The sequence below is a fragment of the Cavia porcellus genome, unplaced genomic scaffold (assembly GCF_034190915.1).
Source record: "Cavia porcellus strain 051 isolate PalLab524CR breed Dunkin Hartley unplaced genomic scaffold, mCavPor4.1 scaffold_25, whole genome shotgun sequence".
NCBI classification, from domain to species: domain Eukaryota; kingdom Metazoa; phylum Chordata; class Mammalia; order Rodentia; family Caviidae; genus Cavia; species Cavia porcellus.
In genome coordinates, this window is record NW_026947508.1 from 46,048,414 (window position 1) to 46,074,069 (window position 25,656).

Below are 25,656 nucleotides of genomic sequence, written 5' to 3' on the forward strand. Positions count from 1 at the left end.
GTTCTGACTATGGATGTGTATATCCCTTACCATTCCCTTCCTCCCACTCTACCTTTCTGAGTACTGGGTTGAATCTAAGAGCACTCCATAACTGAGCTACCTCAGTAGCCATTTTCAAATTTGTAATCCTCTTGCCTCAACTTCCCAAGTAGCTGGGACTATAGGTATGGGCCACCACATCTAGCTCTTTCCTTGCACTTTAATCTTTTCCTAAACTGTTTGTGGTTTCACTCTCTTCAACAAATGTAAGGAAGTGTACATATGCCAAACCCATTTCACTCAAAGTCACAGATACTAGTCTTCAAAGAATAAAGTTGCTGAACATCAAAGTAGCTAATCAGAATGACAATGCTGGCTGATCAAAACTATAAAGCTTCCCATCTAGGAAAGAACTACTGCAATCCCCAAGTCCACAACTGTAATCAGACCCAGCCTTCAGCAACAGAAACTTACTATGCTTGTGACATTGCCTTGGACCAGACCCTCGACGAAGAGCTGGGATTTGAACTCTTTGACGAAGCTCAGCAAAGACTCAAGGGAAAGGCCATCCATCAAAGCCCGGTACTTGTCAATCATAGACCAGCGGGCATATTCCAGGATTAAAAGTCGCACATCTCTTTACAAAAGACAGAGGGGAGAGGAAACTCCAATGTTTTGTTGCAAGAAATGAATCATAAGAGTAAGAAAATATTTGGTCAAATTTATATAAATGATGTGTTTTTAAAGAAAGAATTTGTACCACAACTTAAGATGGGCAAAGTCATAATTGCAAAAAGAATTTTAAATTGATACACAAACTTTTAAACAGACTTACTCCCCAGTACAATTCGTGGCTGCAAAGTAAACTGTTTCATAGAAATTGCTCTGTGGGTTAATTTTACTCCATCACATACCAGTTTAAAAATCACTGTGCTGTTTGAAATCTCACTAAACATAATTGCTGGAGTCCATTATTCAGGGTGTCTTGTTACTGCAGGGACAATGTAGTTTAGGTGATGGTTACAGCCCAGAATCAGACTAACTTCAGTCCTACCTCCAAACTGCCCTCTAACCTATTCCTAATAAGCTGACTGAACTTGGCAAGTTATGAGACTTTCTTCATCTGTAAAACAAGGGAAGTAAAAGTGTCTACCATTCATAGGGGTTTGGAGTAAATTAAAGTTATAAAGTTCTTTGAATAGATCAAGCATATAAATCTTCAATAAATGGAAGTATGATTATTTTACCACTTACCTGCAGCAAATTTTCAGAAGTTTTTTTATTATGACAGTACTAAATAACGTACTATTTTTATAAGCAAAGCTATATTTAGGAGTTATTGGATGCGCAAGGCTATTCAGAAGGTTATTCATTATCATATCAACAGTGCAGACAACTCTTCCTTCCAACTTAAATTATTAGCTTTTGTAACTTTTTGTGATCAGATTATCAGTTACTACATGTCTAACAGGTGAAGTCTTCTGCTTTCTAATTCTGGCAGTTTATGGTCTCACTGCAAGTGTGTCAAAATTAGGCCCTCTGTAGAAGACTGTGCCATTTGTTCACTATTAATAAATGTTCAGCGAAGAAGTCACAAAAGATGTTGTGGCTGGACATGGTGGTACACACCTGTAATCTCAGCACTTGGGAGGCTGAGGCAAGAGGATCATTGTGAGTTGGAGACCAGCCTGGGCTACAAAGTGAGCTCAAGTCCAGCCTGAACTACATAGCAAGACCCTGTCTCAAAAAGACAAAAAGAAAAAAGAAAAAAAAACAGTTTGTGTCTGTGAGCCATGTGTGCAAAGTGTGTGTGTCACTAGTGGGACTTTCATATTCTTACCAAAGGTTCCACCTGCTGACAGAGGACACCCTGGGGGAACGCTCTCTGATTCACACCAAGGGATAGGCTACAATTAGTTCTGGACTAAAGTAAGAACAAACTCTGAAGGAAGAAGGTCTAAGCATACAGGCCATTCGATAACTTTAGTTGAATTCTGGATAGTTGTGCAACTATGTTAAAACAGTTTAAGTCAATTACTCATATCAGCCAACACTAAAATCACCAGTACACCATTTTGGCCTACACTTAGGCATGTTTTAACTATTTACTCACAAAGTAAATTGTTAATTATTTACCTGTTTATTCACAAAGATTAGAAAAACATCATTCCTTATTTTAAGCATCTAATCAAGTATAATAGGCTGCTTTTAGTCTTATTCACAGATACTTACTGAAGCTGGGTTTAGAAACCTTAAACTGCAGCACAATTCCAACAGATCTGAAAATGGGCACTGGTACCCTAGGTTTAGCTTTCATCTCTCTCCTGCAAGTCAAACAGTTGTAGGCCCTCCTAACATAAACTGTATACCCACTTGGCCAGAGTCTCAGGCTTGATGAGGATGTTAAAGTAGGTCTTCTTCAACTGCTCAGTTATCATGGTAAAGACAGCTGGGGTAGAAGTGAACTCCGCTAAGTAGTCAATAATGAGCTGAAACAATAGCTGAAACGAAAAGCAAGAAGCATTTTCAATGGCAAAGCACAAAATCCACTAAGTGCTGGGGTGGAAAATGTTTCTTTTTGTCTTTTACCAAGAACCTAGAAGGCTAGTAGGTCTTGCAGGGGGTCATCAAAGAAGTATTAACAACCAAAAGAATTTCCAGAGGTCAAAATCCTCAATAAAAATAAAATTTAAAAACCTCAATATTTGTCAACTAGGAAACGAGGAAACTTCATTTTTTTATCATTTTCCTGAGTATTTTCAAATATATTTTTTTACAAATGAACTGAAAAATAGTTTTATCCAGCAATCCTACCACTCCAAAATGTGACTCTAACTTGAAGGATATTATATACTAATTTTAGAAGTAACAACTTTATTCATTTTCTTATCAAAAAACATAATGAGCCTCTCAAAGTTCTTATTTGCTTCAATTTATAGTTTTCTTAACTAGATCCTCTATTTTTCCTACTTATTCCTAAGTACGTTACTGTTTCTCTCAATACTATAAATGGAATATTTGTTTCCACCCATTAGTAAGTTATTATTGCTACTTTAGGGGAAAAAAGCCACCAACTGCTTTTTGTCATTTTACTAATAAGTGATTTACCTTAAATTCATTTAATTTTATTAATGAATGATTCAGCAGTGACTTTAATAGCTCTTAGATTTTCTAATACAATCATATCACCTGAGAAGAAAAATATTTTTTTATTCCAAAAAAATTTTTATTACATTTTTTCATTTTACTGTAGTAGCTAGAACCTCTAAAGCTATGTTGAACAGAGATGCTTGTGGATTATTCTTGGCTTGTTCCTGATTTTAATGTTCAGTGAATAATCACTTAATGTAACATTCTTGTTTATTCCATTGATTGTAATTCCCCTCCACTTCTAATTACTAAAAATAACTCAAATTTGTTGAATTTTTGGCATTTATCACTGTACTCATATAGTGGTTCTCCTTTGAATCATGTTATAAGTTATGTTCATAAACTCCTAACATTGAACAGTCCTAGCATTCTTAGTATTTGGTCATGATAAATAATTCCTTGCTATATTGTTGCACTTAATTTTCAAAGTTTTAGGACATTTGCACCTGTATTCTGCATGTAAAATGAATCTCTAGTTTTCCATAATAAATGTATATAATCTATTTCATTTTTTAATATTAAGGCTACAAAAACTTCATAAAACAAAAAACATGAAATAGTTTGCTATGTTTTCTATTTTTAAAAACTTTTCCAGATAATTCAAAAACATACTTTCCAAATGGCAATCACTATGCTAGGCTTTATTCAGTTCAGATCATAAGCTGCACAATATTTAGGCTTTTGAAGGTGGATGAAAGTAAAGTTCTCCATGATAACTCTTCCTACATTCAGGAAGATTTCCTACCAGCAAGACTAAGGGGCAAGACCAAAAGGGTACCACAATATTCTTCTGTATTCCTGCCAAGATGGAAGCTATCACCTTCTAATACCTGTCTCATTACTGGGAGGTTCTTTACAATTTTTCTTGCATTAATCCATTTACCATAATCCATTTACTTGGTATTTATTTATACTTTTTTATTTGTTTGTTTTGAAACAGAGTCTCACCATTCGGTTCAGGCTGGCCTTGAACTCACTATGTAGCCCAGGGTGGCCTCAAACCCTTGGCATTCCTTCTGCCTCAGCCTCCCAAGTGCTGGAATTACAGATGTGCCCCACCACACCTGGATTTACTTGGTATTTAATGATCTTCACTCTGTCAGCTAATTATCACATATTTTTTTCTCAGTTTATGACATTTTTAACAAAATACTAAAACGCATTCCTTACCAGGATATAAACTACTAAAAAGTAGGGCAGAGTAGACCCTACTTCTGAAAGGCTCAAAAACTTTCAAAGCAAACAAAATACATAGACAAGATGCTCTTTAACAACCCTACCTATTTAACAGCTGTTTAGACTTAAAACGTGCCCCTCAGACTTATGTCTTTTTTTTAATACAGTCCTGTACATCTTGTTCATAAAGCCTCAATATCTTATTTTGAATAGTACACCTTGTTTATACTGTAATTTTTGCTGGCTATACTGTACAGTATTATATAGTTTTTTGCTCTACTGTATATCACAGTATGCCTATACGAGTTACGCAAATACAGTAAAAGTGAAGTCATCAAGTTAAGAATTTCCTCTGACATTTTTCTGTTCTGATTATTGTAATGTAGGAACAGAACTGGTAGTTAAATGAGGAATGTCTGTACTTAAAATAAAGATAGCACAAGAGGAAGAAAGGGCATAAGCATCTGAGTTGTGTTCTACTTCAGACTCTTTACATTTGCTATTGCTGTATATTAAGAAATTTAGCTTACAGCATCTTAAGTGACAGTGTTAATTAGAGAAAATGACAGCAAAGGGAAGTATGACCAAGCCTCAGACATAGGGTATACCATAGAACTGCCAGAAACTAGTAAGATATATAGCACTCATGCATTAGCCTCTATGCTTGGTGCTACAGAAGCAACAAACATAAATATAGTATCTTAAAGTTGTGAGGAAAACAATATATGTACTTACAGGTAGTTTGTGGTTGAATCCTTTTACTCGAATAATTAAACCATGTTCTCCAGCTACCAGTTTATATTCCAGCTGTGCCACATCAGCTTCATATGCTGGTTCCGCAAGATTATGGGTAAGAATATTGACAAAGATATCAAAGAGGACCACACTGAAAAGTACAAACAGAGTCATTAATAGGTAAAAGAGACAAAAATAAACAAATTTGCTTCAATTTAGAATAAGAGATGTTACTTTTAGTAAGGGTTAACTCCTTACTGTAGAATATAAAATTGTATACTAACTTGTATTTGAAGGTAAACCTGGCTCTTAGGTTAATCAGATCTCAGTTTCACAAACACACAATAAATCTACCTTCAGCACTGTTTCTCAATCTTTTAATGTAATGCACACAGAGAAAATGACAAAAGGCACACTGTACAATGAAGTGAATGAGATATACAACAGAGGCACTAGGCTCAAGGATCTGGCTACCCTCCAATCTCAAGTTTTCTTTTTTTTTTTTTTTGGTATCAGGATGGAACTCATGACCACGTGCTTGCAACGCAGACACCTATGCCACCAAGCTAAATCCCCGGCCCTCAAGTTTTCTGACAAACTAAAAATATGGGGCTATTGGGTATACTGAGTGGCACACACCTGTAATCCTAGTACTCTGAGAGGTTGAGGTACGAGGATTGCAAGTTTGAACACAGCCTGGGCAACACAGCAACTTAGTGAGACCTTACTGCAAATAAAAAATAAAAAATGGGCTGGTGATGTACCTCACTGCAACGGTTAAATCCCCAACTGCTAAATTAATTCATTAATTAATTAAATGAGGAAGGGAGGTTTGTAATGCATTTTTAGAGTAGATACTAATACATTCTCATGTTGCCTGTCATTTTAATGTTGGATTTTAATAGTTAAGGAAAAAGGAAAAGAAACGTACCATTGTGTCCTGAGTACTTATGATTCATGCACATTTTAGGCTCTCTGATTTACCATGAGACAGTCATCTATATTACATGCATAAGTAACATTATAACTATACTTCTTGGCAGTCTTTTAAATACATAGCATCTTCAAGCTATAACCAGCCTTACATACAAACAACTTGGATTATGACCAGCATTTTAGTTTTAATCTACAACCAAAGTCTTGAGTTATGACCGGAATGCTATCTGCTTGTGAGTTCAGATGGTGTCAGAAACAGATTTAAGCCTTAAAGAGTTTTGAGGGACCATTACAACATCCAGTCCTGTATGGGGTTGAAAAATCCTAGGCTAATGTCTCTAAGGAAACGGAGATCTGCCTGTGTACAGGAGAGTTTTTGAAGCTGGGTAGAAGAGCCTGAGCCTTCAATTGACAACGTGAGTTACAAACAGCCCTCAGGAATAAACTGAGTTCGTAAATCAAGGGTCCACTACACATGATCAACAGATTCATCAGTCCTCACTGTACACTAGGAGCTATCATAAAGGACTGATCTTTAAGGAACTCACTCCTTCCTAACTCTGTGACTAACCTACAGGAGCATGTTTCACCTATAGAGCCACAGTTTGATTATAATGTTTGGTATTGATGCAAGTAACTTGCTTATTAGAGCATAAAAAAATATGTAAAATCAGCATACAAGATAATATGTAAAATCAGCTCAAGTACTGAGAGAAAACGATGGAATGATTTAGATTGAAACAAACAAAAGTTTTCCAATAATGACAAATGGATTTGTTTTCCAGAAAAAAAGAATCATTGCTTACTTTGCTGCAGACTTCTGTATCAAAGGTGAGATCAGATGGAAACGTATATAGGCTGAAACAAAAAAGACCATAGATAAAATAGGGAAGGCTAGAGGCCTCACATGCTTACAGGTCTGCTATTTCCCCTTTTTTCAAATTATGAATAATTATTAATCTTTTCATTGTGGTTTTTTTTTTTTTTTAATTTTCAACACGCCACATGTCTATTTTTAAGATTTTTGTTTTTGAGACAAGGTCTCACTATGCAGTCCAGGCTAGCCTCAAATGCAAGATCTTACTGTCTCTGCCTCCTGAATACTGGGATTATAGGCATGTGCCAACATGCCCAGCCCCTATGGGTTTTAAAAAGGTAGTATTTACCATTGCAGATCAAATGCTTAGAAGGTACAAAGATATATCATTACATGCACAGACAAGTCTATAAATACTTGTATTTACCAACAACTTTACACAGACAAAATGTTTATGGAGGTATACATGACAAAAACATTGAAGGGAGGCTGAAGATTCAGCTCAGTGTCACAGCATTTGCCCAGCACAGAAAACATCCTTGGTTCAATCTCCCAGCAACACATACATGCTCACATGCACACACACTCGCAAAAGAATGTTAAAGGAACATACCCACATTTTTTGAGCCTAGCACGCTGTTACCTGTCTGTAATCCCATTACTCTTAGGAAGCTGAGAAACAAGTATCCCAAATTGGAGCCCAGCCTGGGCAACTAACAAGACTCTGTTTTGACATTCAAAAATTTTAAAAGGGAGAGGGTATGTGTGCTGGGGATGTAGATCACTGTGAAGGCCCTGGGTCTAAACCCTACAACAATACAACAAAACACAGAAAAAACAAAAACAGAAATACAACAAAAACAGAAAAAGAGAACACTCTTTTAGACTTCTTATAAGCTATTCAAGAAATTTCTGAAGAGCTGGAGATGTAGCTCAGTGGAAGAGTACATGCCTAACATGAATCAAGCCTTGAGTTCAATCCCTAGCACAAGAGAAAAGAGAAAAGGGATGAGGGATTTAGCTCAGTGGCACAAGCACCTGCCTGGCAAGTACAACGTCATGAGTTTGATCCCCAGTACCCCCCCCCCAAAAAAAAAACTCCTCAAAATTGTTTAGGCTGGTTATGGTGGCGCATGCCTATAATCCCAGCACTCAGTAGGCTGAGGCAGGCAGATCATTGTGAGTTCCAGACTTTGTAGCTTTGGCTACAAAGTGAGCTAGAGTCCAGCCTAAACTAACAGCAAGACCCTGTCTCAAAAACAACAACAAAATAATAGTAATAATGATAGAAAAAGGAAAGGGGAAAAAAAAAAAAAAAGGAAGCAAACCATGGAAACAATCTGAAACACTCAAGAAGCCAGGCACACTGGTACACATTTATAATCCTAGGACCCTGAGAGACTGAGGCAGAAGGATTACAAATTGGGAGTCCAGCTTGGCAACTTTGTGAGATCCTGTCCTTGTTCAGTTTTGAAGGCCCTGGATTCAATCCCCAGCATTACCAAAAATACAAACAAACACACAAGTAAAAAAAACTCAAGAAAGCCCCTCAGAGCTATTGGGGACCTAGGTTAAATAATACCCGAGAGCACTCAGCTTTATGATTCCAAGCTGATTTATTAAGTTCCAATGCTATCCACACAACAGAACATAAAAAAGCAAGATAGTCTGGGCCACGACCTTAAAAAGAGTTTAGAGTCTGTTTGAACTACACTTCCCTTGTGCTGAAAAGCAAAATGGCAGAAGGAAGCAGACACACATATAATGCTGGATTTGGCTATTATATCTAACAATAATTTTTCTCACATAAACTTACTCTTTCCTTTTTAAAAACAATTTTCAGGGGCTGGGGATTTAGCTCAGCGGCATAAGCACCTGCCTTGCAAGCAGGCGGTCGTGAGTTCGATTCCTGGTACCGATAAAAATGAAAAAGACAAAAAAAACAATTTTCAAGTAAGACCACTAATTCCTTAAGAAGGTCAAAGATATGGTTCTGCTTCATGTATCTGAAAGAAAAATATCTGAAAATAATTTTTTCTAGACTTGAAATTTTATGTCCTAGAAATTCGTATATAAGGATTTCTGTGACAGCACAGGAACACAGCAAAAACTGGACAGATGAGCCTACAAAAGATCCTCAAAAGGCAAGGAGGAGAAGGAGGTAAGCAACAGACACGGTAGGGGTCGGGGGGAGGACCTGCTACAAAAGAGAGAAAGAGTTTTTAGTTATCTCATTCATTTTAGGGAGTGTAATGTATTACCTTTGGGAATTTTGAATTTGTTGTCTTTCTTATACCACAGGCAACCTTGTGGAGTATTCACAATTTTAACAGGGTATTCTGTTTCAGGGCAATCAAAAGCCTTCAATGTAAAGTCCGTGGCTAACAAAAGAAAAAATAATTCATTCAGTTATTTTAACATGATTCACAGCAATCTGTTCTTGGTTTCAGAAGTTTACTACTTTACTTTGTGGCACAAAAAAACCAATTCAAACACTATATAGTACAGTGTATATGTGGCCTTACACTAAATATACTCTGTGAAGATTTACAATTTCTCAAGAGTTGATTCTGATTTCTACATTGTTTTGATTCACTTTCTCAAACAATTGTAATTACACTACGGACCTATGGTCAAGTAGTGGTGTAATTCAACATTAAAAAAAACAAAAACTGTGTGTGTGTGTGTGTGTGTGTGTGTATGTGCTTTTTTTTTTCATAAAGAGATAGTGTCTTGCTATATAGCACAGAGTAGCTTTTGAATTTGTGATCCTCCTGTCTCGGTGTCCCGATTTCTTGATTATAAACATGCTTAGCTGAATGAAATGGTTTCTGTTGTTGTTGTTGTTTGAGACAGTCTCACTTTGTAGCCCTGGTGGCCTCAACTGTGCAGCAATTCACCTGCCTTAGCCTCCCAAGGTGCTGGGATTACAGGCATGTATCACTACACCCAACAATGAATATATTCTTAAATGAAAGTATTTTTTAAATCAACTTTATGAACATCTGGAAGTTCTGCTCAAAGACAAACTTGTCATTTTAGTTAATGAAAACTGTACCATCAACATGTAGATGAGAAATACTTAATTTAAGCAAAACAGAATAAAAGCAATATTTGCTATTTTATTTAAAAGAACTCAGTTGTTTAGCTAGCGCTAACTGAGCTCTGCAATATACAGAAGACTTTTAAAAGATTTTTCTTCCCTAATTGAGGTAAGATTCACATGTTATGAAAGCAACCATTTTAAGGTACACAATTCAGGGGTATTAATAACTCAAAAAGGTTGTACAAACACTACCTTCATTTAGTTTAAAATCATTTTTATCACCCCAAAAGGAAAACTCATACCAATTAAGGGAGTTGTTCTCTACTTTCTAATCTACCCAGCCCCTAGTAATTGTCAATCTGTATTCTATCTTTATGGATTTACTTTAGATACTTCATATAAATGAATTCATATATCACTTTTTGTGTCTGACTTGGCATATTATGTTCAAGGTTCATCTACCTTATAACATTCATCAGTACTTTTAATGACTGAATAATATTCTAAACTACAAGTGTTTATGTGCATATGTGTCTCTCACAATTTGTCCATTCATCCATTTGGCCTCATTTCCATCTTTTGACTACTATGAATAGAATTTATTTTGTGTGTGTATACATATAGGAATGGAACTTCTGGGAAATAAGGTATCTGAGTAAACTACAGCTACAAACTAATGTAAAATCTTTGCTCTAAGATCAGTGGCTTTCACTTTTTGAACAATAATTCAGGTTAGAAAAAATGTTTTTCAATACAAGCTAGTAGCCAGACATGTTTACACACTTATGTACCTATATGAGGCAGAAGTTTCTGAAATACTATTTTTATAAGCAATAAAACATTTCACTATTCTCTGTTCTTACTGATTTTTTTTCCTTTTTTTCTTTTTTGGTACCAGGGATCAAACTCATGACCTTGCACCTGCCAGGCAAGTGCTTGTGCTGCTGAGCTAAATCCCCAGCCCCTCACTGATTTCTTAATGCTTTCATAGTTCATTCCACTGACCTGAAAACACTTTACATTGACTTACAACCTTTTATAGGGTTACAACCCACAGTCTGAAAAACACTAGGACAATTTAACAATATATGGGCAATTCTCTCCTGACAAAGGATCAGCTATGATGTGTAACAAAAAGTATAAACTTTGAAAATCTCAAGATCTGCATCTATATCCTGGTTCCTCCATTTGCCAATCAAATAGTCTTGGACAAGTCATTTTACTTATGTGATTTTGTGTTTTCTTATTTTGAAAAGTAAGAAAATAGTAGTGCCTATCCAAAATATTTTTGGGATTCTAAAACTGAACTTATCTGGCACTTTGTAAAATACAATAGATTATTATAGATGTGTTTGTTTTTAGCACATTGAGAGCGTATGTTGGAGGACTGCTATTTTACTGACCTATGTACTTGTTTTCAGCTGGAAGATGAAGATCTGGATTTAATTCAAAATTACTCTTCCACAGTTCAGTCCAAGAGTTTTCAACATCTGTGGAGAGGAAAAACAAACTAATCCAACAAATAATAAAATGTTCAGAATTCTCATAACAAACTGTCAAATAGCCACCATAAATCAATTTTCCTGTCTCAGTACCATTTCTGGCATATCCAGGCAATCTAAATTTTGCTACTCAAAATGCAGACTATTAGAAATGCAATGAAGACTGTATTTAGAAATGCACAATCTCAGACCCACTGAATCAGAATCTGTGTTTTCATAAGATCCTCATCTGACATACATGCACAATGAGGTCTGAGAAGCACTTTCTTAAAAAATAAAACAAAAAACTGCCTTCCAATACCAAAACAGTAACATTTTTTTCATTAGCTAATACATACAACAGAAAATAACAATAATTTCCCACCCAAAGTAATCTGCATTTCACAGTGATCTTTTAAGTGCTCCCTAACCCCAGGACGACACAAATTATTACAGAATAAAAATACCCAGGTGGTGGGAACTGAGGATTTAGCTCAGCGGCATAAGCACCTGCCTTGCAAGCAGGCGGTCGTGAGTTCGATCCCCGGTACCAATAAAAATGAAAAAGACCAAAAAAAAAAAAACAAAAAAAAAAAAAAAAACCCAGGTGGGCTGGGGGGTTAGCTCAGTGGTATAAGTGCCTGCCTGGCAAACACGAGGTCGTGAGTTCAATCCCTGGTACCAAAAAAAAAAAAAAAAAAAAAAACTTCCCATGTGAGTCAGGTATACCTAAATGGAGGAGGACAAATGTTAAAATATATACCTTCTATGCTATACTGAGTGCCAAACCACTTCTCCTTGAGGTCACATTTTCCCTCATTAGCACCAGACAGTAGAACAAGATTTGCTTTTTGAGGAACTAGCTGATTAAGTGCTTCAGCAATAACCTAAAAAAGGAGGGTAGGAGATAAGGGAAGGGCGATGCACAGAAAAACAATTTTAACCTGATACATTTCTATTAAAAAGAGCAAAATGATATTGTTAGACACTCCCCAAATCCCAGCATCTTGGTGCTCACAAAACTAGCTTCAGTCCATGAACACCATCAGTTTACTTGTATTCCGAAAAATGTTCAATCTTACTGAGCAATCATTATAAATATCAAATGTTTCTTGATAATGCTTTACAGTGCTCATCTCAAATCCCACATATTAACAGTGCTAGCATAAAAATAGCTATCATTAACTTTTATTATATGCCAAGCATTTTTAAACATAATTTTCATTTAACCCTAAAAACAGCCATAATGTGTAACAATCTTGCAGAAAATACACAGCTACAGAGGTTAAAGGTTAAGTAATGCTCAGGTTGAAGATTATATAATTCACACTAAACAAAAGTGGTAAAAGTAGAGTTCTAAGCAAGTTTGCACATGATCCCAAAGACTATGCCTTTAAAAGCTAAATTCCATACCACCTCAGTAAAATGATGCCAATATAGCACTTCCTTCAAAAAAGTCCTCCGGGTATGATAAAGATGAACCACAGGATTATATGAGTTGGTTCGGAATCCTAACTATCACATAAACACCATTTCTTTCAGAAAAACAAAACACTTGGGCTTTTGGACACAACCATTCTAAAATCAGTAATTTTGGAATAAACACCTTTGCCAAAGTGTCTCATTCTTAGTGTTAGTAACACCACCAGTCAGACAATTCTTTGTTGTCTGCATTATAAGGTGGTTAGTAGTATCTTAGGCTCCCATCCACTAGATGCCAGAAACGCATCACACTCCAACCCTGTAGTGTCATTCTGATCCTCTAACCAGGACATGTCTAGACACTGACAAAAATACTCTTGGGAGGCAAATCATTCTTGGTTGACAACTGCTACCCTGTAAGAGGTAAGTGGCATAATCCAAAGTAATAGAGCAATGACCCTAACCAACTATTCATTTGCATGTAATATTACCTGTAAGTTATGTGTCTGGAGATTCAGGGAATCTTACCTTTTTCTTGTAACTTTTTTTCCTTTTTTGTTTTTGGTGCCAGGGATCGAACTCATGATCTCACATTTGCCAAGCAGGCATTTACGCCCCTGAGCTAAACCCCCAGCCTCTTTTACAGTAAGCTAAACAACTCTTTAAATATGTTTAGGAACTAAACCAATAATACTTAGATATTGCCTGAACTATTGTAGGTGTTTCAACACTTAAAAAACTAAAAATAATACCTAAGAAGAGTTGATTTTCCTCCCCTCTATTACAACATAATCATAGAAAGAAAGACAAAGTGATCATGATACAAAATATGTATCAGTTCTCTAAAACAAATGTAATTATTGCAAACACACCTCCCAAAACATCACATAAAAGAAACATAAGAAATTACCCATAAAACTGATATTGTTTAAAGAAACAAAGCTCCTGACTTAAATATTAACAATTTTCCCCATTCTCAGTTCTTCAGTACATCTCTGCAATTTTCCACCCTCTTTCTTTCATAAGAGCAAGTTTTACAAGTGGCAACTTCCTTACTTCTGGTTTGTACTCAAAAAGAAGCTGATCTCCAGTAAGAAAGTCCTGCAGTGGATACAGCTGCATGTTTTCACACATGTTTTCCACATATTCAACTGGATCAGTCTGTAAAGAAATAAAATTATTTCACATGACAATCTCTACTATTGTCATCCTTCATTTGCCAAAATACATATGCTTGTTTTTCAACAGTGATACTGAAAACTTCTGAACAGATATAATCAAATACAACTGCAGGTTAGCAATGTCATGCTCAGAAACCCAAGAAAATACAGTCAGAGCTACTATTACCATGTGTGTATATATGTGCACGTGTGTTACTAGGGACTGAACCCAGGGCCTTTGCACTGAGCTACACTCCCAATTTTTTGTTTTTTTCTTTTTTGGAGACAGGGTTGCATTAAGTTGCCCAAACTGGGGTTAAACTTGCAGTCTTCCTGTCTCAGCCTCCCAGAGCGTTGGGATTACAAGCATGTACCACCATGCTTCTTAAGGAGCTTAACTTCACACTCCTCCAGCTCCAATCCTGAGCATAATCACTGGATTCTAGTCACAATGTGGTCTCTTCAAGAAAGCAGTTATCACTCTGAACCCTAAATGTTTCTCTGTCAAGTACTTCACATGACTATGAGATGAATAAAGACAGAGGTCACATCACAATACAGGACTATCACCTAAAAACTACTTGTAAGCGTGACTATAAGTGAGTTATTAGATAAAAATACTGACAAGTAGAGAACAGAATAGTGGGTACCAGAGGCTGGCAAGAATACATAGCAAAGAAGGGGTTAAGAAAGGACAGTTAACAGGTACTTGGGTATCATTAGATAGGAAGAGTAACTTCTAATTTTCTATATAATACAGTAGCATAACTAGAGTTGATAACTATTAACTGCATATTTCAAAACAGTAAAGAGTGGATTTTGAGTGTTTCCAATACAAACAACAAATCTCTGAGGTGATGGATATTGTCCTGTAAGTTACACAATGTATGCTGCACTAAAATATTACACTATACCTCCATAAATATATAATTGTTTAACTAAAATTAAAAACACTACAGAAAAATTATATTAATCAGTATGTTATCTTAATTTAAAACTGAAAAAATAACAAGCTCTCTGACCTATGAAATGGAAATAATTTTCTAGAAAAAAAACAATAAATTCAAGAATCTGTCTAGGCATCTAACTACTCAGAAATTTAAAACTGAAAGATCCTTCAAAAACCAAGTGGTGTGCTTATTTCAGCAGCACAAATACTAAAACTGGAACAAAACATAGAGAAGATTAGCATGGCCCCTGTGCAAGGATGACAAAACACATAAACTCGTGAAGCATTCCATATTTTTACTAAGTTTTTGTTGGTTCATCAAACAGAATAGTTTGTACCGTCATTGTTTGATTGTCCATTTTTTGCTTTGATTTTGTAACAAACAACCACTACTTTTTTTTGAAAATTAACATTTATTTTTATTTATTTATTTATTTTAAAGAGGGTAAGAGTAAACATAACAAAACAGACCATAAGGAAACAATTTTAAGAAACACGGATTTCAAAGTAAGTCCACTGGAGATTTTCACTGTCTATATTATTGTCTCTAGTTTTCTTCCAAAATAGTTGTCCCCATCTTCACACACATTGAATACATGCTGAACATTACAGAACTAATATAATCATAACAGGATGATGAAGCCTTTTTAGGTCTTCAAGACCTGACACTGGGGAAGTCAATAATGACTGCCATAATGTCTCTCATTCTCTTCAAAGTAGCTGTCCTTATCTTTACACATGCTGAAACTGAAAATAAGAGACTAGACTAATATCAATCTGAACAGTGAATAATAGTATTGCTAGATTTTATATCATAATGCTACAGAATTAGCAATGGGTATCTTAGTGTCTCCTCTTCTTCAGAGTATCTATTCATTACATTGTGCATTATACAATCTGTTCCCGTAAACTGTTTAGAATTTTACACGTGTGAATCTCTACATTATATATCTACCCTTTCTGTATTATAGGGAAAAACAAGACAACAAAACAAATTCCTAGAAAAACATGAAATGAAAAAGACATATAAAACCACAATATTAGGTGATCTACAGTACTTACTATGCTTTCTCTTGTTATTTTCAATAGAAATGTCCACATCATCAGATATGACATAATTGAACATAGCATTACATAGCTATTTTAATAAAAATACAACTTTGGAGACATTGCAGGACTGCAGAAGTCCGTTAATAATCAAACCGGAATGGGTATCTTATTACATCTTGTCATCTTCAGAGTAGTTGCCTTTACTCTTAGACTTGAGACTATCAAGCATACCAAATTTGAATAAAACCAGTCTAGGCAAAACAGCGGTCTAACAAGCCAGCTTCAAATAAGATCAGCCATAGTAAGACAATATAAGTAATATAAGGCTTCAGTTTAAGTTAATAGGGAATTAAGGATAGTCACTGTGCTGGGGGTTTAGCTCAGTGGCATAAGTGCCTGCCTTGCAAAGTGTGTGGTCGTGAGTTCGATCCCTGGTACCGATAAAAAAAAGACCAAAAAAAAAGAATAGTTACTGTGGTATAGCCTTACTATTTTTGGGATAGGTGTTTGTGCCCTCAAATCTACTATGAGTAGACAGACCAGAACAAAATAAAATCAAACTAAACAGACCAATAAGACTACTGTGGATTTTTAAATCCTGATACACTATTAACAATGTCTTCTGCCTTCCTTTTTTAGGCAATTCTTCACTTTTCCCTTTCTCAGGATGCTTTGTATATTTTGGGTCCCACTAGCTCCTTTAGTTTTTAGATTAGGGGGTCAACCCATTATCTATCCGGGTTATAAAAAGGTTCAGTGGTGCTGAGCTTGATCTTGAGCTGTATTCCTTCACTTACTAAAGCATCAAAGTTTTCCTTCCTTCTAGCTGTGTAGTTCTACACTGCACAAAAGTGTCATAACCTTCCAACCTATCTGCAGCTGGACAAGTTGTCCCTATTTCTCTCCGCTTCCCTGTCACGTAGCGCATCATTTTCTCATCTTTCACTTTCAGTTTATTAACCCTCTTTCAGGCTGAGTATATTTCCTATTCAGAGCGTCTCGATGGGTACTGCCTCCTAATCTACTCTGCTTGTGTTTTTTTGTTAGTGTATCGAGGCAATCTAATTAGAGATTATAGCCCACCTTCCCTGCCTCATCTCTGCTATTCTATTTTTATGCTATTATTTGTCTACTTTTCTCCTTCATTCCACTGTCTGCCCCATTCATTGAGGCCTCTCTGCCACTGTTGCTGGAATCCTGGTATTTTTTTTTTCTCTCTCTCTCTCTAGAATGTCCCTCAGTATTTTTTGTAGGGTTGGACTGGTGGCTATGAACTCTCACAGTTCCTCCTTACACAGAAAATAGATCACATTGCTTAATTAAATATAACATATCTACTATACCATACTTGCAAAGTATAAGAAAGATAAAACTTGATGAAACAAATTCTGCATTTAAAGAACTAAAGTTTCTAACACCAGTGAGACATTCTTGAGGCCTTCAAGAGAAGATTTCTGAATTGCCAGATATGCTGAAAGATTATTACCCTGGTGTGTCTTCACTGCAATAGTTCTCAGAATGAGGAAGTGAAACTGATTTTTTATGCCACCCTAATGTAGCACTGTGCCCTATGTACTCCAAGACTGATACCTCTGACAAGAAAGGAAGGAATAAGGGTTTTTATTATTCCTGAGGTGTTTTATGTGGCTTCATATTTCCCGTGAACCTGGGGTTGGCTGTACTAAGTATTCGTGGAAGTAAGATCTTATATTGATATTCAGGTCATACGAGCTGTTCATCATTGTGTGGAAAACTAATCCTACCAAGTCAATCTCAACAGAGTTTTTCTTTAAGCAAAATTTTACTACTTTGCTTACTATGTTCCTTAAATATAAATAATTTGTTATACTGTTACCTTGTTCACATTATTAAATGTATAATAATGATGTGTCATCAGAAAGTGAGGTGTCCTAGATAAAATTTGTATTACCTGAACATGTTTCAAAAAAGTATGATACACTTCCCTGCCTTTAAACAAAATACTGGGGAAAAAAAACTTTTTTGTCTTGATTTAATTGGTGTGAAAGTCAAAAATTAGACAACAAGTAGTCATGGTAGATTATGCTTATAATCCTAGCACTCAGAAGGCGGAGGCAGAAAGACTGTGAGTTAAAGGCCAGCCTGAGCTACTTACTGAGACTTGTACCAAACCCAAAACAAAAAGACAAGAATTTGGGACAGGAAATAAAGCTCAATGATAAGAGTGCATGCTTAGTATGCCTGAAGTCCTATGTTCAATATCTAGCCTCAAACAAACCAACAAACAAAAAAGTAAAAAATTATAATGCATAGAGCTACTCCCTCAAGCATTAGGATATAAAGGGTTTATCTTGGTATTCAACCAAACTCTTGTTACTGAGACTTTTATGCTCTGTTACATCCCTTAACAAGCCTATGGTGTTTATGTCCCTTTCTCTGTAATAGTCTGTATCTGCTGTCTTTGCCTTTATCTCTTGATTGTAACTGAGTTTTCAAAGAACAACTATTTATGGATATTCCATGTCTGAGGTACTTCTTTAAGTGTAAGAAAAAAATAGCAACAAATTTAGTGGATATTCAAAACTTTAAATCTAATGAATTTTTGGTCTTATGTTTTGCAACTTGATTAACTGTTAAAATTTTAACTTTCATAGTTTCATTTGATAGTTTATAAACTGTATTAGAGTTTATGCATTTATTGTCATTGTAGTTTAGTTGTAGCTTCTCAGCCAATATTTATTCTTCATAATGTAAAAAACTTTACTGTTAAATTATGTCCAGTGAGAAACAAAGTTTTCTTTTCCCCACAAATACCACCAATAAAGTTCTTTAATAAGGTTTGAACCATACTTAAATGGCATATATTCTCTTTCAATTCTACAGCTTAAAATAAGTGAACACTGGCCAGGGATATAGCTCACTGGCACAGAACTTGCCTGGCAAGCAGGAGGTCCTGAGTTTGAGTCTCAGTTCCAAAAAGGAAAGGGGGGGGGGGCACCTGGGAATGTAGCTCAGTAGTAGAGTGCCTTCCTAGCAAGCACAAGGTGCTGAGTTCAATTTCCAGTACCAAAACAAAATTAATAAAAAATAAGTATTAAAATATCAATTTAACGATAAGTGAAATATGAATATAAAGAACAGTCTTATGTTCATTCCATTTGTATTTTTGTTTTATTGTCTTGTGTTCTAAAAGTAGGACTTTTATTCTTAATATCTATATACCTTTTATCTATCCAATAGAAATATTTGTTGATTTCCTATCATCTTGTTTTGAAGTCCTATAATGCTTTGAATTTGATTGGTTTTATTGTTTTATTTGATTTTATTATGTGTGATAGTATGGACAGCTATTTTAAAGAAGAGAAATTCTGGTAGCCATTGTTCATTTCTTATTATCTTATTTTGAAGTCCTGTAATTCTTTTGCTTTGAATGGTTTTCGTCTGTTTTGTTGTTTGATTTTATTTGGTATAAAGATATGGACAGCTATTTTGAAGAAAACAAGACACATTATGGTAATCACTGCTGATTTTCTATTATCTTGAAGTCCTATAATGCTTTCATTCTTTTGTTTTGATTAGTTTTGTTTTGTTTTGTTTTATTTTATTGTGTGTGTGATGGTATGGACAGCTAATCTGAAGAAAATGAGAGACATTGTGGTAGCCATTGTTGATTTCCTGTTGTCTTGTTCTGAAGTCCTGTAATGCTTACATTCTATTGTTTTGATTGGTTTTGTGTTCTGTTTTTTTTTTTTCCTTTAATTGTATGTGATGGTATGGACAGCTATTTTGAAGAAAACAAGAGACATTATGATAGCCATTGGTGATTTCCTGTTTTTTTGAAGTCTTGTATCACTTGCATTATTCTGTTATGATTTGCTTTTTTTTTTTTATTCTCTTTGAAATTAAAAAACTTAAAATAAAAAGTAAAAAAGAAGAATTGGGGTTGGGGATTTAGCTCAGTGGCATAAGCACCTGCCTTGCAAATGCAAGGTTGTGAGTTCGATCCCCAGTACCAATAAGAAAAAGAAAGAAGATAAAGAAGAAGAATTACCACCTCCATGAAGCCTCCAAGAATTACCACATCCATGAAGCCTCCTTTTATCCTATTTTAATCAAAGAAACTTGTCTTTCTTTCCCTAAAATTCCAAACCTCAGTATTTCTAATATTATACACAGTAATTACTAAAGATTACTTTGTGAAATATCTTAACACTATTCAAATTGTCCACTATCAAATACCATCGGAAGCTCTCCATGGATGACAAAGTGATGGACAAAGTGATTACATAAATAAATGTCATACAATACAATCTATGTCATTTGCCTAATCCTGTAATTTTACTCAAAAAAATAGGAGTTAATTTTTAGATAGCTTCAAGACCATCTTGAGACTCACATGACAGAGACTGGAAGAATTAAAACTCCAAAGACACTTCCAAAGAAAAACAATGTCCCCAGACCAGTTTCAACTTGGTCACAGATAACATTTAAAAAGAATTAGACTTGTAATACCTGTTCTTGGTAATGAAACTCATTGTCCTCAATTTTCTGAATCTCTTCAAAAATTCTGTGAAAAAAAGAACATGATCATTAGAATACTATATGTATTAAAATTTCTCACCGGAATTATGAATTACAAAAGAAATGCATAAAAACAAAGAGACTAGGATCAAGTAAAACATTAAGGTACACATACATGAAGAGGGATTAAGATATACAGTCAATAAAGGAAACAGAATAGAAAATAACTGAAAAGCCATTCCCATAGGACTAAATGCCTATTAGCAGCCCGAAGGTTAAAACATGTTAGTATTGACTCTTGGCTGCGTTTTAAGAAGTATTACCTTTTTTCTGGTCCTAGCTTCTGCAGCATTTTTAAATACTGAAAGACAGTATGAGCAACCTGAAAACAAAACATCTTATTAGTCTTTGACATAAAAGTCATACCTACTATAAAGGCAAAACTCTATTTTCATTATTTACCTCATAGAAATGTTCATAACCCTCATCAGTGAGTGTGATAGAAATACTAAACACTGAGTAAGTAGAATTTTGCTCAAATCCTGTCTCACCATTTCCACCAAACAATGCAAGAGCCCAGCACCTATAATTGGGAAAATTAATTCAATCAGTATCTTGACAATCTGTAAATACTTCAAATTAACAAAACAGACTCTATGTAAAATTAAGAAACTTTAGCTTTTGATGTAAATATATACTTTGTAACAGTAAGTTGCAAAACATAAATGTTAAAATCACAAAGCCTTCCAAAGAACTGCAGTACATTTAGGATCAAAAGGATATAATACTATCCTTGTTTAAAGGGAAGAGTAACAAATACTGAAACATGGTATAACAGTAAATGAAACTAAAACAACTACTGTGAAAGAGTACAAAATAGAACAGGACTCCTGGAAAGTGTTTCATTTATTATTTTTGATCTTCTCTCCTATAAGAAACCTTAAAATATATCTAATACTAAGACTATCAGTTAACCTACTTAGATTATCTAAGAAAAATAGACAGTAGATGTTTTAGAAAAACTTAAATTAAGGAAAAAGATACCAAAATGAATAATATAAGAATGTGCAAAAAAGTTCAGTAAAGTAAAAGGTCATGCACATCTCAAAAGCGCGCGCGCGCGCGCGCACACACACACACACACACACACACACACATACTCAAAATCATTATTCTTTCAAAAAATTCTGCCTCCATTTTCTTTGATTATTGTAGAACTCTTAAAGAACTTCTTTAAATTTCTCAACTATCTTTTCATTCTCAAACTAGTATAGAAAAAAAAATCAAACAAAGAACTAATATAATATCTTGCTCATGATCTTAAAGTTCAATTTTAATTATTTGGCTGTAATGACTTACACAGGTGCCTGAAGGCATCAGGACACTCTGCCAGGGTGGCTGCACACACCATTCAAGGTTTCACATTTTCAGTACAACTAATTTACCAACTAAGGTTTTCACTGAAGTCTCCCCTCTTAATTGAGAAAGCTAGGAAATCCACAGCATTTAAATAATTGATTTCTTTACTATTCAATCAAATCCAAATTCCTATGAGAGTTAACCATTTTATGTAATTCTGGGATTTATCAGGTTTATAATTTTTAAAATTTTATATACACTTACTTCCAACAGGGGCTAAAAGTTAGCTTATAATGAAATATAAAAACAACCCGTAAGATGGCCTAGGTTATCAACATGACTATAATTAAGCATTAAAACTGTTTAGTAGCAAAAGCAAAAGAATGCATTATGCACCAGTTATTATCCACTATTTTTTAGACTGCTATACTGAAAATATTTAATAATTGAATACTTGCTTTTTTCTAAGATAAGAAAGAATGCTGCCTTTGCCTTCATGTCCAACCAGCCAGGAGATATAATGAAGTGGCTTCACCCTTTCAAAAATGTAAAGGTCAGAAGAAAAATATTTAAGTACACTAGAAAATCTTGCTGGCAAAACCACAATATTTGAGAATATAAATTCATTCTCACATAAATCCACAAAAGTAAAACTCCAATTAATTTAACAGGAAAATAAAAACTAAAAATAGGGAGAGTGCAATCATTCTTAAATTTAAGGTTACTCTTTCTCCTGAACACCAAACTTATTCTCTTGCTTGATAAAAATCTTTAAATTGTTTCATTCAAAATAGAAATAATACAGATTCTTTATTATTTTAGAACCCAGTACAGACAGGAATCACTCTGTCGATGCACAAAAGTTTTCAGTACTATATCAGGGTGCACAGTAAAGCATAATGTGCTGCTCTTACAACTAAAGGATTCAGGTTCTAGTTTAAATTTTCCCTTTAGTACGTTAAGGACCTTGAGCAAAAGACACAGTGTCTCCATAATTTTTTCTCTTCACTTGTCTAACTATAGTTTCCACATATGCCCACCTATAATGCCAGAACTCATGATGGCAAGGCAGAAGATTGCAAATTCAAGAACACCCAGAGCTACACAGCAAGATTCTATCTCAAAATACAAAAATGTTATGCAAGCCCAAAGATAGTTTTTATGTTTTCTTCTTTTATTTGTTTTTTTGGTTTTTAGTTTTTGAAGTATTGGGGATAAAATCCAGGGTCTTTTGCCCTGAGCTACATCCCAGCCTTTTTATTTTATAATTTTGAGACAGGATCTTGTTAAATGGCTAAGTTGCCCAGGGTGTGTTCAAATTTGCCATTCTTCAGCCTCAGGATGCCAAAGTGCTGGGATTATAGAAGTGTACCAGCATCCCAGCAGGTACTTTTATCATTTAATAAGCTAACAGATTGAGTAGTTGCATATGTTCTTCAAATTATTTTCTCATTACCTTACAGTGTAATTTTTAAAACATGTTTCCAGCAAAACAAGAATACATAGAAAAAAACTTTAATTAAGTGAACTTTTTCCTAATCAATTTGTTAATTTATTTAGAGATGGGGTAGAGGATAGTTTTTGTTTTTTGGTTTTTTTTTGTCTTTTTCCTTTTTATCGGTACCAGGGTTTGAACTCACGACTGCCTGCTTGCAAGGCAGGCGCTTATGCCGCTGAGCTAAACCCCCAGCCCCAGGGACAGCTTTCTTATGTCGCTAAAATAGGCCTGAAATCTCTGGCCTCAAACCATTCTCTTACCTCAGCTTCCCTAGTAGCAGGGACATGTGCCACTGAGCCCAGCAAAATTTAGTAAATTCTTGAAAATTAAGATATGATTATGGGGGCTGGGGATTTAGCTCAGCGGCATAAGCACCTGCCTTGCAAGCAGGCAGTCGTGAGTTCGATCCCTAGTACCGATAAAAACGAAGACAAAAAAAAAAAAAAAAAAAAATTGTAAGATATGATATTATGTTACAGTTTTTTTTTTTTTTTTACGTTACAGTTTCAACTGTTTAGAATCCTCAAAGCCCACATTCTATTGTTTGAAATGTAAAATGAATTATATGAATACTAAGACTGGTAGAGAGGAATTAGCTAGTAAATGAGCTCAGCTAATATAAACAAAGATAACTTTATTTGACAACTCCAGAGAAATAAATACTCCTTCTTTTTAAAAAAGACTCCCACAAAAGCTGATTTAAGAGGAATTCATAAATTTAGGGGTTCAAAATGATTCATATTTATCAAAAGAAACAAACCAGTTTGGAAAAAAGAAAATTAATGAAAGCAAAGAAATGTTAATAGGTTTTAGAAACCTTTCTTTTCCTTTTAATTTTTTTCTTTTCCTTCCCTCTCTAGATAGCTATCTGCCCGACTATTGGTACTGGGGATTTAACTCAGGATCTTCATATTAAACTGCATCCCTAACCCTTATTTTTATTTTGAGTCAAGGTCTCACTAAATTACTAAATTGCCCAGGTTAGGATTCAACTTGCCATCCTCTTGCCTCACTTTCTAGACTGCTGTGACTATAGTAAGCATATACCACCATGCCCAGGTTTACTTTTACTTTCAAAACATCAAAATAAATGGTAGCCACTACCAAATAAATTATATATCTGTATTAAAAATACTAAACAATTACTAAAGTGAGTACTTATACAAAATAGTTTCAGATACTCAAGAAAAGTAGTCAATTATAAGAAAACTCTAGCTTTTATCCCTGAAGAGATAGTAAAAAGACTTGGAAAATCAAGGAGTGGTTAAGTTTCAGAGGATCACATCCATGTTTATAAATTCAGAATCCCTACAAACCATCTAGTACCTTCAAAAATATGATTCTCACTTAGTATCTACTGAACTGAATTTTTCACCCTTGAACTCTTACCTGTAATGTTGTTGTTGAGGGGGAAGTGCCCATGTGATGGTCAGAGCATGAATTTTTCTGATTGGAACAACTAAACAAAAATATTTTCCAAAAGAACAGATATAAGTGTTTCTCCTTAACTTTTACTATAACAACTTTTAAAATTCAATATATTTCACCCTCTAACGAACAGGAAATTATATAAATGTAATCATTACTTCAAATTGCCAATTTTCCAATACGGATAATACAAATTTAATAAATTTTGTTTCAAAGGTAGATAAGGCAAGAATAAAAAGAACAATGCAAATATTAAATGCTGCTAAGGACAGAACCCTTCTTTTAAAATATGGTATAGAATTAGTAGTTAAGAGATCCATAGGAAAAATTCCAACCCTACCACCACCTTGCGTATGGGCTGATGCAATCTAGAGAACATCACCTGCATTTAAATCTTTTGGAATCTCTCTTCTCAAATACACTGGGCTGAATTATCTCTAAAATTCTCCCTAATACTATTATTATAGGACTCTATGATAGGAAATCTAAAGCCAGAAAGAAAAGAACAGAAAATAGGTTGTCTCTGAAAAGAGAAAGCTCAAGAGAATAGAGCCAGCTGCATAAAAAGGGTACGGTCAGTCACTGATCAAAGGAAAGGGATAGCAGAGCCTGGCAATGGAGTAAAGGAGGAGAGAATATCTGAGGCAATTAGGAGAAAGAGAAAAAAATCTATTGTGGTAAAAAGAATTAAAAAACGAATAGTAAACTAAGAATATTTCTGTAATATTCATACTGGTAACTTTCAAAGTAAAATATAATGTAATCATAATCATGTGGTATACTTAGTTATTATAAACATTAAATTTTTTTAAAAAAGTATACATATTTTATAATCTTATTTTTTACTTTCACTAGTACATGTTTTTAGTATATAATGATTCTTTTATGTCAAGAAAATATAGCTATAAAAAAATCACATGGAAATTTGCCAAAATGACTTATCTTTAAGGTTAAGATTTAAGGGTAATTC

At 34.7% G+C, this 25,656-nt stretch overlaps 1 protein-coding gene and 1 pseudogene across 3 annotated transcripts in view; one reads left to right on the forward strand and one right to left on the reverse strand.

The window, feature by feature from the left end:
* The window catches only part of Nrdc (nardilysin convertase), an 85,796-nt gene that overhangs the window by 6,779 nt on the left and 53,361 nt on the right, over positions 1-25,656 (reverse strand). For all 3 annotated transcript variants that reach the window (XM_003463065.5, XM_003463064.5, XM_063236499.1), the window contains 13 exons: positions 24,648-24,717; positions 22,219-22,296; positions 20,864-20,984; positions 20,725-20,783; positions 20,393-20,447; positions 13,799-13,903; positions 12,084-12,207; positions 11,243-11,329; positions 9,055-9,174; positions 6,783-6,834; positions 5,041-5,191; positions 2,353-2,480; positions 454-616 (listed from right to left, as the gene is read on the reverse strand). In XM_003463065.5, the coding sequence (XP_003463113.1) occupies positions 454-616; positions 2,353-2,480; positions 5,041-5,191; positions 6,783-6,834; positions 9,055-9,174; positions 11,243-11,329; positions 12,084-12,207; positions 13,799-13,903; positions 20,393-20,447; positions 20,725-20,783; positions 20,864-20,984; positions 22,219-22,296; positions 24,648-24,717 (1,313 nt within the window). The remainder of the gene's footprint in view (positions 1-453; positions 617-2,352; positions 2,481-5,040; positions 5,192-6,782; positions 6,835-9,054; positions 9,175-11,242; positions 11,330-12,083; positions 12,208-13,798; positions 13,904-20,392; positions 20,448-20,724; positions 20,784-20,863; positions 20,985-22,218; positions 22,297-24,647; positions 24,718-25,656) is intronic.
* On the forward strand, positions 15,036-15,149 carry LOC111754900 (U6 spliceosomal RNA; annotated as a pseudogene).